The sequence below is a fragment of the Rhincodon typus genome, chromosome 8, assembly GCF_021869965.1.
Source record: "Rhincodon typus isolate 14 chromosome 8, sRhiTyp1.1, whole genome shotgun sequence".
NCBI lineage: Eukaryota > Metazoa > Chordata > Chondrichthyes > Orectolobiformes > Rhincodontidae > Rhincodon > Rhincodon typus.
Window position 1 is genome coordinate 47,435,213 of NC_063339.1, and position 17,868 is coordinate 47,453,080.

Here is a 17,868-nt window from a genome sequence, read left to right on the forward strand (position 1 = left end):
TCTTCATCTTTTTTTGAAAAGTGTCTAACATTTGCAATTCTCATGTCATATGGCACCACTTCCTATCCAAGGAGGTTTGGAAGATTATTAATTAACTACCTCTGCAAAACCTTTCCATCATACCCTCAGATGCTCTTCTTCTGGTCCTAGTGACATATCAACTTTTAAGTACAGAGAATCATTGCTTGACTAATCTTTAGTCATTTCAGTCTCTTGACTGCCTCCACTTCCACTATGTAGTTAGTAGCAGCACCTTCCTTGATAAAAGCAACTACAAAGTACTTCTTTTAGTATTTGAGCTTTGCCCTCTAACTCCATGTTTAGCTTCACAGCACTGCTGACATAGCTTCTTTCTTCGATAACAGTGGTTTCTCACCCACTGTGGTTGACTGAGCCTTCAACTGCATCTGACCTATCACCCTTGCTGCTTCCATCACTCAACAGCATGATCGGGTCCCCCTTCATTTTTCATCCCACCAGGCTCTGCATTCAAAAGATCATCCTCCACCATTTCAGAAACTCCAGCAGAATGTCACTACCAAAAACATCTTCCCCCCTCACTCACCGCCTGCGCTTCACAGGGACTGTTCCCTCTGGGACATCTTAGTCCATTCCTCCATGACCAGCACTCCCCTTCCCATGTAACCGCAGAAGGTGCAACACCTGCCCCTCCAGCTCATCCCTGCTCATCATCAAAAGCCCTAAACCGTCTTTCCAGGTGAAAGAGCCTTTCACTTGTACCTCCTCCAATGTGGTCTATTGCATTCGCTTCACCCAATATGGCCTATTCTAGATTGGAGAAACCAGAGTGGGTAAATGCTTTGCGGAACACCTTCGGTCTGTGCTCAAGCATGACCCTGACCTTCTCCTGTAGCCAGTCATTTTAACACAGCATCCTGCTCGCATGCCCACTTATCTGTCCTCAGCATGTTGCAGTGCTCCAGTGAATCACAGCACAAACAGGAAGAACACCACCTCATCTTCAGACTAGGCACTTTACAACCTTCTGGACTTAATATTAAGAGTTCAACATCTTCAAATTGTGAACCAACTCCCATTTCGTACTTATCCTTTTTGTTTTTAGTCCATTACCTGCTAATCCTATTATGTTAATTATGCTATACAAATCCAAATTATTGCTGTTGTTCATTCAAAGCAAAGGGCATAGCAGGCAAATTTATCTTTCATCCTTATTTGAACAAATTTACTTATTCATTGCCTACTCCTAATTGGCAATAATGAGCTCCTTTTGTGAACTGTGAAAAGTGCGAGACGAAAATATTCTCAGAGCGTGGTTGGGTAGGATGTCCCAGGATTCTAACTCTGTGACAAGGAGCAAATGGCAATATATATTTAATTGGGGCCTTGGAGCTTACAACGTTACTAAGCACTATCTTCTATATATGGGGAGAAAGTGGAAATGGAACACTCAGTTGGATGATTAGCAATGATCATGTTGAATAGCAGAGTCGGCTCAAAGGGTGAAAAGGTATACTTTTTCTCCTTTTTTTTTTAATGCTTCTATTTGTTATTTCTTATTTGTTGCCCTTCCTGATGAAAGTAGTTGTGGCTTTGGGAGGTGCTGTCAAAGAAACCTAGCTACGTCGTGCATTGCATCTTGTAGATGGTTTGCATTGCAAAAGTTGCGAACTGGTGAGAGAGTAGGTGAATGTTTAAGAAGGTGATGGGCCGGTCAAACTAGCTCATTAAGCTCTTATCCATTCTAAGAGTGTTGTCAGAGCTTCACGTGTCCAGGCCAGTGGTGAGTATTCCATCACAGCGCTGACTTGCGTATTGGGGATTCTTAGAAAGCTTTGTGAAGACAGGAGGTGAGTTACTCATTGCAGAATTCCCATTCTGACTTGATCTTGTAGTCATACTATTCAAATCATTAATCTGTTTAAGTTATTAGTTAATGCTATTGCCATTAAACATCAGGGGTAGCTGGTTAGATTCTCCCTTGTTTGAGACTGGAATTGAGAAATTGTGCAATGCAAATTTAACTTGCCACTTATTATTTAAGCCTGCTTGTAGTCCTGGTCTTGCTGAGTGTTGGTACACACTTTTGACTTGGATATGCTGGGCAAAGTTTTAAAATCTGCCCATGCTACAAAACACAGAAGTTTTGAGGAAATTAGGCATGGACTTCAAGAGGACATAGACAGGTTGGCGGAATGGGGATCATATGTTATTGAAAGTTAATTCAGAGAAGTGTGAAGTATTATGTTAGTATGAAGAGTGAGGACAGGAAATATAAATAAAAAGCACAATTCCAATTTGTGTACAGGCCTGCAGACCTACAGGTATATTTGCACAGTGTTGAAGATGGCAGGGCAGGTGGAGTGTGGTTAAAAGGAAATCCAATTCCAGGCTTATAAATAGAGAGACATGGGGCGACTCTTACAGAGAACTATGACAAGTTTTTTTGAAGGTATTCTTGCCATTAAGGCCCTGTAAGATTTCTCACAATCTTACCAATACATCTTATTAACTATCCACCATCTCTAACGTCATCCTTCACATCCAAATCAGTCCCCATTTTTAACACATTCCATTCCTAGAAAAACTCACCACTCAGCAGTTATCCACCAAAAGACCAGCATCCCTGGGCCCATGCTATCTTTAAAAGTCTATGCATCTGAACCGGTTATGGCAATCTGATGTTGCCCCTCACTGGCAACATAACGGCACAGTATACAAAAAAGCCTCCCTCACGCATACAGCATCATCTACACACCCTAGTCAAATCAGTATTTACATATCAGACTATGCACTTTACCTTTACTCAGCTGCATCTGCCCAAACACCTTCTGGCTGAGATTCCTATTATTAGCTCAAATGCAAGAGAAGTAGAGGTATAGTATTTCCTTAGAGGAGAGGGGTAATCATTGCTAAACTCTTTGCTGGAAGTAAAATCTGTTCAAAAGTGGCACAAGAGAGATTCATCTTCCAATGAGAGATGTAGCGGCCCTTCACGTCTAAAATATAAATGACCACGGAAGTGATATAGCCTCCAGGCACCCAGCCCCACTAAGTACAATCGCAGCGCAAAATACTTCAGAACCAACATAGTACCTGTTCAAGCATGTCCTTAGGTAGATCCTCTTGCTCATCCATCGTCAAAATAGCACGTTTGATCTCCTCATTGGACAGCTTTAACCTAAATAGATAAATAGATAACAGGTACATAAATTACATCTTCTCAGTTACTATATATACACCCTGTAGCGGGAACGGAGACAGTCCTCATGCCAAAACCACTGACAATAGTTGGGAGATATCAGAGCTACTTTACAATTTCTTTTTCATATGCCAGTTACTGAAGAATGCTCAGTAAATGTATAGTCTGTTGTTTCACTGAAACTGAGTAGACCGTTGTACTTCAGCAGGTAGAACACGATACATTTAAATAAAAGCAAAGTACTGCAGATGCCGGAAATCTAAAATAAAAATGGAAAATAATGGAGAATTCAGCAGGTATGGCAGCATCTGAATGGTTGTGAAAAAGTCATTTCGACCAGAAATGTAACTTGCCCACAGGTGCTGTTAGATGTCACGCTTTCAAATCTGGAACTTAAATTCAGATCATCCCTTCATCAATAGTTTCATGTGTCACAATCACTGAGCTCCAAGGAGGTTTGGATCTCATTCCGAACACTAAATGTTAGGGGTAATTCTATACTGCTTGACAATATCACAAAGTCAAACCTATCAAACAGGTAGTCATAGATGGTTGCCTTTGGCCATATAATCCGCTTCCTTTCCATCCTTCACTCCAACATACACACGAGTGGCAAAGCTATTTATTCCTGACTGGCCATGATCAGCAGTGTGCCACAAGGATCAGTGCTGGGACTATTGCTTTTTGTCATTTATATAACGATTTGGATGTGAATTATGGGAGGTATAGTTAGTAGGTTTGCAGATGACATGAAAATCAGAGGTGTAGTGGAATGCAAAGAGTACAACAGGACCTTGACCAGATGGACCAATAGGCTGAAGAGTGGCAGATGGAATTTAATTAGGATAAATGCAAGGTGATGCATTTTAGAAAGGCAAATCAGGGCAAGACTTATACACTTAATGGTAAGGTCCTGGGGAGTGTTGCTGAACAATGAGACCTTGGAGTGCAGGTTCATAATTCCTTGAAAGTGGAATCCCACATAGACAGGATAGTGAAGGCGGCATTTGGTATGCTTGCCTTTATTGGTCAGTGCATTGAGTATAGGAGTTGGGAGGTCATGTTGTGGCTATATATGACATTGGTTAGGTCACTTTTGGAATACTACGTTCAGTTCTGGTCTCCCTGCTACAAGGAAAGATGTTGTGAAACTTAAAGGGGTTCAGAAAAGATTTAGAAGGATGTTGCTACGGTTGCAGGGTTTGCGCTATCAGGAGAGGCTGAAAAGACTGGGGCTATTTCCCAGGAGCATCGGAGGCTGAGGGGTGACCTTATAGAGGTTTATAAAATCATGAGGGGCATGGATAGGGTGAATAGTCAAGGTCTTTTCCTCAGGGTGGGGGAATCCAAAACTAAAGGGCATAAGTTTAAGCTCAGAGGGGAAAAATTTAAAAGGGACCCAAGGGGCAACTTTTTCATGTAGAAGGTGGTGCATGTATGGAATGAGCTGCCAGAAGAAGTGGTAGAGGCTGGTACAGTTACAACATTTAAAAGGCATCTGGATGGGTATATGAATAGGAAGGGTTGAGGGGGATATGGGCCAAACGCTGGCAAATAGGACTGGATTGGTTGGAATTGACGAATTGGACCAAGGGATCTGTTTCCATACTGTACGCTCTATGAACCTTCAGTTGTTTGTTTGATACTGGTATAGCACTTCAGTGGCACAAGGGCAACACCAAAAGCGCACTGTGAAATTGTTAACTGGCACAGAGTTGATGCTACCCAGATTCCCAAAGTATGAGCTTCAGCTAAAGTAACAAAAAGCATGAAGTGTGAACCACTGAAAAACAGCAACATTTTAAAACGGTGACCTTTGATTACATACAAGTTATAGATTTATCATGTAGTTTCAGTTGTACTCTGCTGCTGAAACATTGTTTTATTTTTTCCAACCAGAGCAAGAGAAAAATGTATTGATTTACTGAATTTATGACAGTAAGTATAAAGAGCTCACAGACATCTTTGACATTATGAAAATGACCGACCTCTGCCGTATTCACCCCTTCCAGTAGCCCACAAGGCCAAACCCTCTTTAAAGCTTCCATCTGCCCTGACCTGAGCTCATTCTTTATTCCCCCTCTCTAGTCCTGTCTTCTGCCCACTTTTAGCTTATTGTGCCCACAAGTCACTCCTCTTCCTAGAAAAATTAATGAGCCGACCATCCTTGCGAATTAGTCACAAATCTCCCTTTCCTCTCCAAAATTCCGTAGGTGCCTTCCAAATAAGTACCATTTTTCCAAGAACTCTACTTGAATCCTTCCAATCAGGTTTCCAATCTTGCAACAGTTTTGAAATGGCTTGAAGTCACAAATAACTTCCTGAGACTGGGACAAAATGTAAACTTGACTTCCTCGTCCTCCTGAACCTACCTGTAGCTTTTGGCCATGCCACCCCCCAGAGGAACACATGCAAAGGCTTCAGAAACAAAAAAACTGAAATTGCTGGAAAAGCTCAGCAGGTCTGGCAGCAACTGTGAAGAGAAATCAGAGTTAACGTTTTGAATCCAGTGACCCTTCCTCAGAAGGGTCACCAGTTGTGAGGAAGCATCACCAGACTTATGACTGATTTCTCTTCACAGGTACTGCCAGACCTGCCAAGCTACTCCAGCTATTTCTGGTTTTGTTTGATTTATACATCCACAGTTCTTTTGGGTTTTACACGCAATGGCTTACCTTCCTACCCACAAATCAATACCACTGGGATCCCCCTCAATGATGTATTCTTGGTCCTTTCCTATCATTCATCCACTTGTTTCCCCATGATGGTATGATTGAAAAGCACAGCATGAGTTTTTACATAGATGCTGTTATGATTCTCAGCTGATATTTTGACTGGACAACTCAGATTCCAGACTGAAATCTTATTGTTTTGTTTTGGTTTGAACATGGTACTCTCTCATTGCAACTGAAGCATGCAATGTTGCAGTTATGTCTTAACAATAAAATAGAAGTTTATTAAGCAAAAGAAAATAACCAATCCATTGACTTACAGCACAAAGTTTTAAACACGCAGTAAAAGCGTAGTCCCACTGGTTGCAAAACAAGTTTCAAAAACAAGTCAACATTCCTAGCAGAGGATCCAACAGCAACCCTTGTACAGTACTCACATTACAATCTCTTTCTCTATAGTACTCTTAAAAGGGTACTCTGGAGAAACTAACTGTAACTTTGACTCCTCGACTGCAACCTCCAATAGCTTATTCCTGGAGTTACCATACATTTAAGATGAAACAAACAGCCTTCAATTCCTCTTTAGGGTTTTATCTCAACAGTTCCAGCCTGGAATTGCCATTAATTCCTTACTCTAATGCAATCTCGTTTACTATATTCTCCCCCTTTATATATTTATATCTAAGAATCTCACAGAATTGTTCAAAAACAACAAACTGAAACAAGAAAGTCTCTCCCTGTATGGGCATTTCTCTCAAGCTTGAAAAAACTCCCAGTCCAGAAATTTCAAACAGAAGTCTCGACATACAATAGCTTACCCTAAGTTGTAAAATCCTGAAGTAAACAAAAAGCCATTAAGCTGCCAAAATAGCCTTTACAAACTGTTACAAAATAAATCACTATAGCTGCAGAAATACTTAAAAGTTAATTCTCAACTTCAGACTCAGAGAACCAATAATGTTACTGACTCAAAATTCAAAACCCAAACTTAAAACGCAAGTTAAAATGTTAAAAACGAAAATAAATAAGATGGTTTCTTTCACAATGCTGACAACAGAATAGGAAGGGTCTAGAGGTACATGGGTCAAACGCTGGCAAATGGGACTTTGGTCGGCACGCATGAGTTGGTCCAAAGGGTCTGTTTCCATGCTAATATTATTCTAACATTCCACACTACCGAACTGCCATCTCTCAATTCCTCCACTTCTACTAAGTTATCAGACTGCTTTATCAATACCCTATACTAGACTACCAGAAATCTCCTCCAATTAAATATTTAGAAGAAGGAATCCTTCATTCTCAGTCCACATTTTTGACAACATTTCCAAGTAATCAATTTAATCACTACCCTCAGCAACAGTCTAAGACTGAACAAGTCTGTGCATAATTTTGGTGTTGTAAGATGAGAATTTAACTATATATTCATGGCATCTTAAAATAATACACACTTTACCTTCATAACATTGTCAATCTCAGTTAATCAGTGTTATATGCCTGATGGCCAGATGGTGAAGCAAGAAAACAGTCGATCTTTATTTAGCTTAGATTTATTCAAAAGAAAGTAAGAGGTTTATTTCGTATACTGTTTCAATGATGTCACCAGACGGTATATTCCAGTTAAAATTTGAAACGTGTTACCAGAGTTACTGTAATTTTGTTGAAATACATTTATCTAAATGGCACGTTCATTACTAAAAACAATGAGAAAACAGTTTAAATCTAAACAGACTGACATATATACTTTTCCGTGAAGTTAAAATGGGAATGCAGTGGCATATGGAAAATGTTGCTGGGCGAGTAATCCATAACCCCAGGCTGACGTACTAGGGAAATTGATTCAAATCCCCCAAATTTATTGAATTTGAATTCAATAAAAATAGAAACAAAACTGCAACTATGTAACCATACAGTTGGTTATTGACAAGGCAATTGTCATAAAACCAATCTGGTTCATTCATGTCCTTTTGGAAATCTGCCATCCTTCCCTTGTCTGGTCCACATACAACTCAGACCTGCAGCAACGTGACCGACTCTGTCGCTCAGTTCAAATGCAATTTGAGGAGATCAGCATTAAATGCTAGTCTAGACAGCGACATCCATATCCCAATTTTCAAAAATCCTGGCACTCCCTTCCTCACAACATTGTGAGTTAGCTACACCACATGTACTGCAGCAGTTCAAGAAAACAGCTGAAAATACCAACTCTGGAGCAATAAATGACAACCTTGCCAGTGCTGCTCACATCCCAAGAATTAGTAAAACCTCAACTAGTATCCTCTCAGGTTTCTCTTGCCAACTGCCAAAACTTGAGAGAATACAAGTTTAATTTTAAACCAACATAAAACCCTAGTACATTACTACACAACAATGGTCCAGATTTCCCAATGACCTAACCATCGTTATTCCAGCATAGATAGGAGTTGATGGGACAACAGCTGTTAAAATCATCGATTCTGGACCTTCATATCTCAGAATATTGCAACCAGCTGCTATGAAATGGGGACATGGTTTGCCTTTCCCCAACAGTTCTGTGCTATGAAAGAACTGTCAGAAAGGAAGAACGGCTCCACATTTCTGAAGGAGCCCTGACGGGAATCTCATCTCATCTCAGAATTTCAACTTCAGATGACTTCAACCCAGCCAACTTCAAGAGTGTGCTACCAAGATAACACTAACATGTCGCCTGTCCACCGGAGGCCCAAACAACCTAGACCATTGCTACACAAACAAAGATGCCTGCTTCTCAATTCCCCCCCATGTTTTGGTAAATCAGATCACAACGCTTTGTTCTTTCTCCCAGCTTACAAGCAGAAACTGAAGAGTGAGGATCTGGTATAGAAAGTCATACAGTGCTGGTCTGTGGTATTGGACAAGCTCCTTTGTGACTGCTTGGAGTCAGTGGACTTGTCCATATTCAAGAACTCAACGGCCAAAGTAAATGAGTATGCCACTACTGTCAGAGATTTCATTAGTAATGCGTATAGAACCACCTTCAAAAGAAGTTAAACTGAGTGTTCCCCAACCAGAAGTCCTGGATGAACCGGAAGATTCAGACCTGAACCTCAGCAGGGAATGTGACGTTCAAGTCAGATAACACTGATAGAAACAGGAATACTAGGTACACCTTCATAAAGCAAATCAGGGATGCCAATAGACAATATCAGACTAAAGTCCTAGACTAACCACATGAACACACAGCAACTTTGGCAAGGCTTACATGATATAAAGAGCCACAGAGCAAAGTCAAATGGATTGCTGACAACAATGCATCCCCCCCTGATGAGCTCAATGTATTCTATGCTCATTTTGAAAAGGAGATCAGTGAAATGATGTCACCTGTTGTCATAGCCTCATGTGTATCAATACCCACAGTCATCACCATAGATGTCAGATTGGCCTTCTTGCTAGTGAACCCACGGAAGACGACTGATCCGGATGGAGTACCCGGCCATCCACTCAGATCCTGCACGGACCAGCTGGTGGGAGTCTTTGCAAACATCTTTAATCTCTCCTTACTATGATGCAAGGTTCACCCACCTGCTTCAAGAAGACCACTATCACCCTGGTGCCAAAGAAAAATCAAGCAACGTGCCTGGTGGCTGTGACATCCATCATTACGGATTGCTTTGAGAGGTTAGTAATGGCACACATCAGCTTTAGCTTTCCAAATTGCCTTCACCTTCTACAATTCACCTACCATGGACCTATCTCCCTGGCCCTACTCTCATCCCTGGAACATCTGGATAGCAAAGATATCTAGATCAACTCCCATTTTACTTCAACCCTGCCCTCAATACCATAATTCCCACCAAACTCCAATACCAAGGACTCTGCGCACCCCTCTGCAACTGGATCCTCGACTTCCTGATCCACAGACCGCAATTACTAAGGACAGGCGACAACACCACCCCCACAACACCACCCCCACAATATTCCTCAACACCTGTGTCCCGCAAGGCTGCGTACTCAGCCCCTTACTGTACACCTTATTCACTCAACTGTTTGGCTAAATTTAGCTCTAAATTCATTTACAAATTTGCTGGTGACACTACCGTAGTGGGTCGGATCTCAAACAATGATGAGACCAAGTGCAGGACACAGATAGACAGCTTAGTGGCATGGTGTAAAGACAACAGTCTCTCCCTCAATATCTGCAAAACAAAGGAGGTGGTCATTGTCTTCAGGAAGTGGAATGGAGGACATGCCCCTGTCTGTATCAATGGTGCTGAGTTAGAGGTGGGTGAGAGCCTCGAGCTCCTAGGAATAAATATCACTAATCTACACTACAATCAAGGCGGCAAACCAATGCCTCTGCTTCCTCAGAAAGCTAAAGAAATTCAGCATATCCACAATGACTCTTACCAATTTTTATACTTGCACCACAGAAAGCATCCTATCCAGCTGCATCACAGCTTAGTATGGCAACTACTCTGCCCAAGATCGCAAAAAATTAGAGTTGTGAATGCATCCCAGTCCATCACCAAAGCCTGCCTTCCATCCATTGACTCAGTCTACACTTCTCTCCCTGGTTATACACTCTTTTGCCCTCTTCCATCTGGTAGAAGATTAAGGTTTGAAAACACGTACCAACAGATTTAAGAACAGCTTCTTGCCTGCTGTCATCAGACTTATGAATGGATCTCTCATGTTAGAGTTGATCTTTCTCTGTACCTTCTCCTGTAGCTGTAACACTATATTCTGCATTCTGTTCTATCATCTGATGTACTTATACAAGATAGGATTTGTCTGGTCAGCATGCAAAACAACACTTTTCACCGTATCTCAGTACACAAAACAGTAATAAATCAAGTCAGAACTGCAGACCCCTCCTTTAGTTAAAAAAAAAGGGCACAGTGGTAATCTGCAGGAGATTATTACTCCTCAGAAAATCTGGCCCTGTATATTCTTAAATTAAATTGTGACTGTTATTCATGGACTGTAGGCATCAATAGATTACAATTATAGTTGGAAAACTATGATTAAAGGAAAAGAAACACCTTAGATTTACGTTGTGCCTTTCACAAACTCAGAACATCTCAAAGCGCTATAAAGCCGATTAAATGCTCAAATTACAGTTGTTGTATCTATGGAATTCCTTGCCCAGTGAAGTAGTTGACGCTACTTCAGTAAACGCTTTTTAAAAAAAGGTAGATTTTTTTTGAACAATAAAGGAATTAAGGGATACGGTGAGAACGCGGGTAAGTGGATCCGAGTCCACGAAAGGATCAGCCATGATCTTATTGAATGGCGGAGCAGGCTCGAAGGGCCAGACGGCCTACTCCTGCTCCTAGTTCTTGTGTTCTTGTGTACTGAAATGTTTACACCCACACACTACTAACGAACCTCTTTATTGCACTATAATGCCATGAAAATAATGAAAATAATGAAAATATATGAAAATAATGCCAAGCATCAACAGATTTGTGTTTGCAAGTGCAATATAGAGCTAGCTTTGAAGATCCAGCAAGATGGCTGCAGGGAAAGTCACTTCATTTGGAGCTCCACTCTGCTCACCAGTTCTCTTTCTTTTTTGTTCTTCCATTTTTTCCTCCCGTCTTCTCTCTCCATCTGTAGTAATTCTATCCCTCCCACCACCAAGTGCGTCAGAGGCAGCAATGCAAGTGCAGCTGGTGTTAATAATTTATGATGGAGTTAATGCATAGAATCAGGAACACTGATATGCCAACTCAAAAATCCCAACTCACCAAGTTGCCTATTCCAACATTCATATTGATACTAAGAGTTGCCTGACATATTCTCAATAGTTCTAGGCTGTACTTATGGCCATGGTATGCTTGTAACTTCAGTTTCTTCATGTTTGAATAAATAAGTACACAGTCTCAACAACACCTCATAACTATTTTAAGAATTTAAAATGAAGTGCAAGCCAGAAAATTGAATTTGTAAATAATGCCATGTTTTCTTCTAATATAAAACAATTACCTGGACAGAAGAATGTTGCAATTCTGGGCTCTTCGCCCATCAATTACTGATAGTTCTTTGACTTTCTTCGTGGAATTAAATGCATCTTCATTGGCATCTGTCTCTTTCTGTGGGCCAAGAAAATATTACAATCGTAAATAAGTTGAATATACCACAGAAGTCTTAACCATATAGGCAAATTCTATTCGTGGGGCTATAGTCATCGCACGTTTATAACAATTTCCAAGCATTTGGATCATCTCTATAAAAGCTTTGAGGGTTAAAATAAAAAATGCATAGTTAAAAATATTCCCAAGTATGATCAGCTCTACATGTGGATTTAGTTATCACATTGTAAAAGACAGCCCCATTTACGAATGCATGCTCAATGGCTTCATTACCTACTTTAGACCTTTGCACTAAATGTGTCAAGGAATAACAGATGATATAAATAGAAATGTACAAAAGAAAGCACTCAATCTGTTTCATAACAAGTTCTCTCTGGTCTGGGTAAAATGTTAATTAAGGTATCAAACTAAATTTGATGATAGTAAGAATCACTGAATCTCTACAGTGCGTAAACAGGCCATTCAGCCCATCAAGTCTGCATCATTATTCCAAAGAGCATCCCACCCAAACCCTTTCCCCATAATCCCACATTCACCATGACTAACTCACAAAACCTACACATTCCCAGCCACAACAGGGCAATTTGCTATGGCCAATCCACCTAACCTGCACATCTTTGGACCGTGGGAGGAAACCCACACAGACACAGTGAGAACATGCAAACTCCACATAGATTGTCACCCATGGCTAGAATCGAACCTGGGTCCCTGGTACCGCGAGGCCACGTCTAGCCACTGTGCCGCCCAAATAAATAGACATCTTTATAAATGAACTTCTGAAAGCGTCACATAATATTCCCTCAGCTTGACAAATTTTGGATTGTAGATGAGCAACAACTAAGCTGCTGCTTTCAGCATGGAGAGAAACTGAAGCCAACTTCTGTAAAGTTTGGCCAAAAACATTTCTTAATATTTATATCCGGACCTTCTCCAAAGAGTTGTTGAACTACAGTTTGTCCAGCTTTTTGAATGCGGGGCAAGTTGGTGTGATTGCACTGCCAAATTCGAAGCAAAACGCATGTTCAATTTCAGGTCTCATCTGAATAATACTGTTCAGTTTTTAACGTTAAACTATTTTCAGACAACTATCTATTTGGACAGCCCAAAACTTTCAATTTGGCAAGATTTTTGACATAATTCTACTCAAATGATTCTGTTAGAAACTACCCAATTCAAAAATCAACTATATAGACCACAAAGGCTTTGAATAATCTTTGTCAAACTGGTAGATTTTAATTGGAACAATTAGCTTTAAATCTCTGAGGAGGAGGAAGATATCAGTTAGTAATCTAGGATTGTGATTTCTATCTACTGCCTAGTAGTGTGCAAGGATGCACACACTGGATGAGGTCAGGGACAGCCTTTAGAGAGGTGCCTTGCATTGTTCAGCAACAACATTAAGGCTGAGACACAATTACTAAGATGATAAAATAGCAAATGCAGGAAGATCCACATCTATGAATCTTTGATGCATGCAACATACATAAGCTTTTTCTAAACAATGTCCAAATTCTCTCAATCATTGGTAGTCTGTATAGCCTGAGGATTAATGTAGTATTCTGTAATCAATGCAGGACAGACACTAACTAACGTTAGGAAATCATGCATCATTTAAAATGTTAGTCCCATTTGAGCAAATAAAAATACTATATGATCAATAGCTTGTTGCATGAACTAAAATATGGAACATTAACAATTCATGTCCTTAAAATTTAGGTGCAAGTGAAATGTGTTTGCAATTTGAGTCCTGAAGTTAAGCAAAGATCTTTTTATTTCAATTTGTGTAAGTTTATTATAATAAATCATGGTGCAACCTGTTACTGTTTAAGCCTTTACTTCCGACTTTTGGTAGGTTAAAATTAATCTGTATAATATTCTACTTCCCCAAATTCTTCAAAAATCAGGTTCCATTAGTAACAATGTTTACATGTTGTTAGAGTCTAAATTTATACCTTTGCAATGTTTTCACTTTGCAATGTTTTCACAAAATATTGCATTAAGTGACTTGCCAGTCACGCTGCAAACGTGCAGGTTAGCATACTCACTAAAATCAACATCTACTCAAAACTGAAACTAACTTGAGTGTGTATCTTCACCATTATAAACCTCACACTAATTTATACTACAAGTGGATCCCTTTTGCTTTATCAAAGCACATGCTTACCTGTTTGGAATGATTGCTCAGAAAGAAGTCCTAAATGCAGGCCAAAAGCAAAAAAGGAGGATAACAGGTAGCATCAGTTAATAGCAATAAAAAACAAACTGCAGTTCAGCGATTGTTGCAAAATGGAAAATAACAGTTACAGCACAAAGTAGATAAAGCATTTTCAGACTGTGATTGGAAGTTTTTGCACATCATGCAAGAATGCCATTTGCCAAAGTTAACCCTTTCACCATTATAAAGGAAGCTCAGGCATAGAAGAAGTTATAATGAGTGCCAGTTTATCAGAATCTGGACAATATCAAATTATATATTCCAAACACACACTGTTCAGTGTCAAAATGGATACAATATTTCAACAATCCTAGAGATAACTTCAACAATGTGCGAACTAATGCTAATTTTGTAAAGTGTTACTAAAGCTTGTCAAGATGCATACGCTCCAAAAGGGTTGGAACATCTGAACTTGTTAGGCAATCAAGCACTAATGCTTCATAATAATAACGCAACAAGCTATGTTATGGACCAGACCACACCCCCTGAAAATATTTTAACAAGATGGCCCAGACCTCAACTTTTGTTTATTTTTAAAGGCAAATGTAAGGCATTGTGCTCTGGATGTAATTCGAATGGACAGATCACCAGGCTTGAAGCAAAACACACTTTCTTTTTTAACTATAGTGTAAGAATAGACCAAATAAGAATAAAAAGAATTAGCTTAACTGTAACTCATTGCTGAGCATCTTTTACTAACTACTCATCAATAGTCTATGTGCAACAGCCAGAATCAATGTTTTAACCTCTACTGAACACAGAACAGGAGTAAATCTCAATTCTGTTTAATCTCCTGTTTGCCTTCTGTACTGAATGGGAAGTGCTCATACTAACTGAATAAGTTACATATTGATGTACAGACTGAGTTCTAAACAATTTAGATCACGTTGGTGATCACACTACATTTCTCAACATGCTGCATAACTGTTGGAAATATGCTGATTAACCAGTCCATCTATCACTACAGTGATCAGATTACCATAACTGGTAAACAAGGAATGCAATGCTAAAAAACTAAACTACACATTTTGTATAAAGTTATCCAATTTGCTGAGCAAAAAATCATTTCTTCGTAATTGATCTGATCAATGCATGGTTTTATGGGCAACCTTTTATGCATGTATTAATTCCACGTGTTGGAAGCAGGAACTTAATTCAAGTTACCTGTTGCCTTTGGTAAGCTGAAAAAGTCTTTTCTATGTCTTCCAAGTCAAGTACTTTGAAAACATTCAAATCATTAATGTCCATCCAGATTGTTTCCTCAAGTTTGTTCTATTAATAGTAACAAAAACAAAACTCATTTTTGCAAAAATTAGAGCAAACATTAAATGAATTAATGTGCTGTTTCTTATAGCATTTTTTCAATTTGTTATAGAATATAGATCATGTAATTGCAAACATATTTAAAACATACCATAAAGAGTTATTCTTTTAAAAAAGGATACATTTCTAGAAAGATTAATTGCAAAAATAATTCAGTAAAATTGAAGTGCATTCAATTAGTACAAATAAAAACATTACAATTTTTGTTAGGACAAGATTATTTAAACCAAAAATGATATCTTTCTTACTATATGAATCAAGTATAACTAACCTCTGGTAACTTGGACCAGTTGAAGGATTTTAAAGGATTTCCTGGTTGGGGAATATTTTTCTTCTTGAGTCCTAGACCCAAAGGTGCTCCAGGTGGTGGTGGCACACCACCTGATAACGGCAAACTTGGAGCGGGAGGGGGTCCACCTGGGGGTAGGGGTGGTGGCTTTGGCAGCAATCCACCCAATGGCAGTGGTGGTGCTGCTGGTGGTACAGGATGATCACCTACTGAAGGAAGTGCAGGTAGTGGTATTGGACCACCAGGGGCTCCATGTGTCAAAAGGGGCCCGCCAGGAACTCCAGAATATCTTGCTCTCTAAAATTGAAGCAAAATTGCATAAAAGATATTAGGCAATGAGCAACCACATTTTAACTAGATCAACTCCAGACCGTTCCTTGGAAAACAACATACCAACGTACTTATGTTTAACATCTTATCATTAAGGTAAAAAGTAAAATATACAGCTTTTCAACTGTTTGTAACAATTAACTGGTTTTTTTCTTTATAAAAATTTGAACATTGCACTTTTTACATTTAAAAAGTAGTAAAGCAGCCTCAGTTATTAAGAGAAACTTGCATTGCTTAGATCTTGGACCTGGGCCATCAGATCAGCCGCTTGTTTCTTAGCAGCTTTGTGCTCCTGAGATTCTCTCTCCAGTTTCTCTTTCATTTTATTCAGTGTTTGCATCATCTCCTCCTTTTCTTGTGTCTTAGCTTCACATTCCCGCTCTTTTTTCTCCAGTTTTTGCTGTAACTCATTATGCTCTGTAATCAAAGAGATCTTTTTCAGATTCCTTATTAGGGTTGGGGGTGCATGTGGAAAATAAAGCATCTGTAAAACAATTGCTTCAGTTAATTGGATTTTATTGAAATAACATTTGCTGTGTTTTCCCTCAAGCCAAAAATAACACTGCAAAACTTGAAGAATGCCCACACAGAAGATCCCAGATTCAACCCTAAGTTCAATTTAGTTCTAGCTAGCTCAAAACAACATATTTCAGGAGGGCTACATTTATGATCATCAACTTTAAGATATTGACAAGAGTAGAAATGTCACTTGGGGTCCTCTTCACGTTTGCTATGGATCTTCCAGAAGTCAAATAAATACAGTATCGTCATCAGGGTTGCTATATCGTCCTAACTTTACACATGAGGAATTACTAGTCTGAAGAGTAATTGGAAAGGTACTGACTCCTACAAAACAGCATATTAATCAGTAGTTTCAAGAGAAAACAAAAAATTTAGAGTGGCAGTGGATAATAGAATTGCAATTTTAAAGCAGCACCATTTCAATGGCTGAAAGATACATGTTAGAGCAAAGTTAAAAACATGAAACTAAAGTGAATAAAATAATGAACACACCTTTTCGCATTTTTTCAGCCTGTTCCTTCCATTGTTTGACTTCATTTTCATTAACCAACCTATTTATGTTGAACATTGATTAAAAATGGTCATAATAAGGTTTAACACAATGAGAATTGAACAGTCTTCAAAATTAAAGTGCCTAATATGACCATTTTAAAGATAAAGAAAATTACAGGGAAAAACTTACATTCTAACAACATTCTTCACATTGAAATTTTCCAGAGGAGTAACATCTGGGTCATGTCCTTTATCATTCTGTAAAACTATCTGCTGCAATATTCGATCGAGCAGTAACCAATATTGTACAGTGTTTCCACTTCGTTTATCTAATAAAGGGAGAAAATATTAAAACTGAATGGAATCATGGCAGAATTCACAAGCCAGTTAAAATTTCTTTGAATATTATTCTGAGATCAATGAAGACGACAGAGTCAGATTACTGTTTAAAAATAAAGCCATAACATAAACTGGAATGCCTTATCACGGAGCTTCTGCACGAGTACAAGTAGTACACATCCGTGAACAACAAAGATTAGGTAAGCGATATTACCACTATAATTAAAACAGCACAGATGCATATTACTACTTTGGAACAATTTACACTGTATTAGCATATTTAAGTAAACCATATTCTTCAATTATTTTTAAAAACAGATTTCAAATATATTTCAGAAGTCATGTTAATTTAAATGAGTTGACCATATTTTCAAATGAAGTCTTGATTTCCTTTCAGAGATAGTAGGAACTGCAGATGCAAGATTACCACTATAATTAAAACAGCACAGATGCAT

The 17,868-nt window shown here is 39.0% G+C and overlaps 1 protein-coding gene across 1 annotated transcript in view; it reads right to left on the reverse strand.

The window, feature by feature from the left end:
* The window catches only part of daam1a (dishevelled associated activator of morphogenesis 1a), a 62,973-nt gene that overhangs the window by 24,302 nt on the left and 20,803 nt on the right, over window positions 1-17,868 (reverse strand). The window contains exons 9-16 of the mRNA XM_048600119.1: window positions 17,265-17,403; window positions 17,075-17,133; window positions 16,290-16,477; window positions 15,713-16,027; window positions 15,283-15,390; window positions 14,068-14,097; window positions 11,797-11,903; window positions 3,076-3,160 (exon numbers count right to left, since the gene is read on the reverse strand). Of these exons, the coding sequence (XP_048456076.1) occupies window positions 3,076-3,160; window positions 11,797-11,903; window positions 14,068-14,097; window positions 15,283-15,390; window positions 15,713-16,027; window positions 16,290-16,477; window positions 17,075-17,133; window positions 17,265-17,403 (1,031 nt within the window). The remainder of the gene's footprint in view (window positions 1-3,075; window positions 3,161-11,796; window positions 11,904-14,067; window positions 14,098-15,282; window positions 15,391-15,712; window positions 16,028-16,289; window positions 16,478-17,074; window positions 17,134-17,264; window positions 17,404-17,868) is intronic.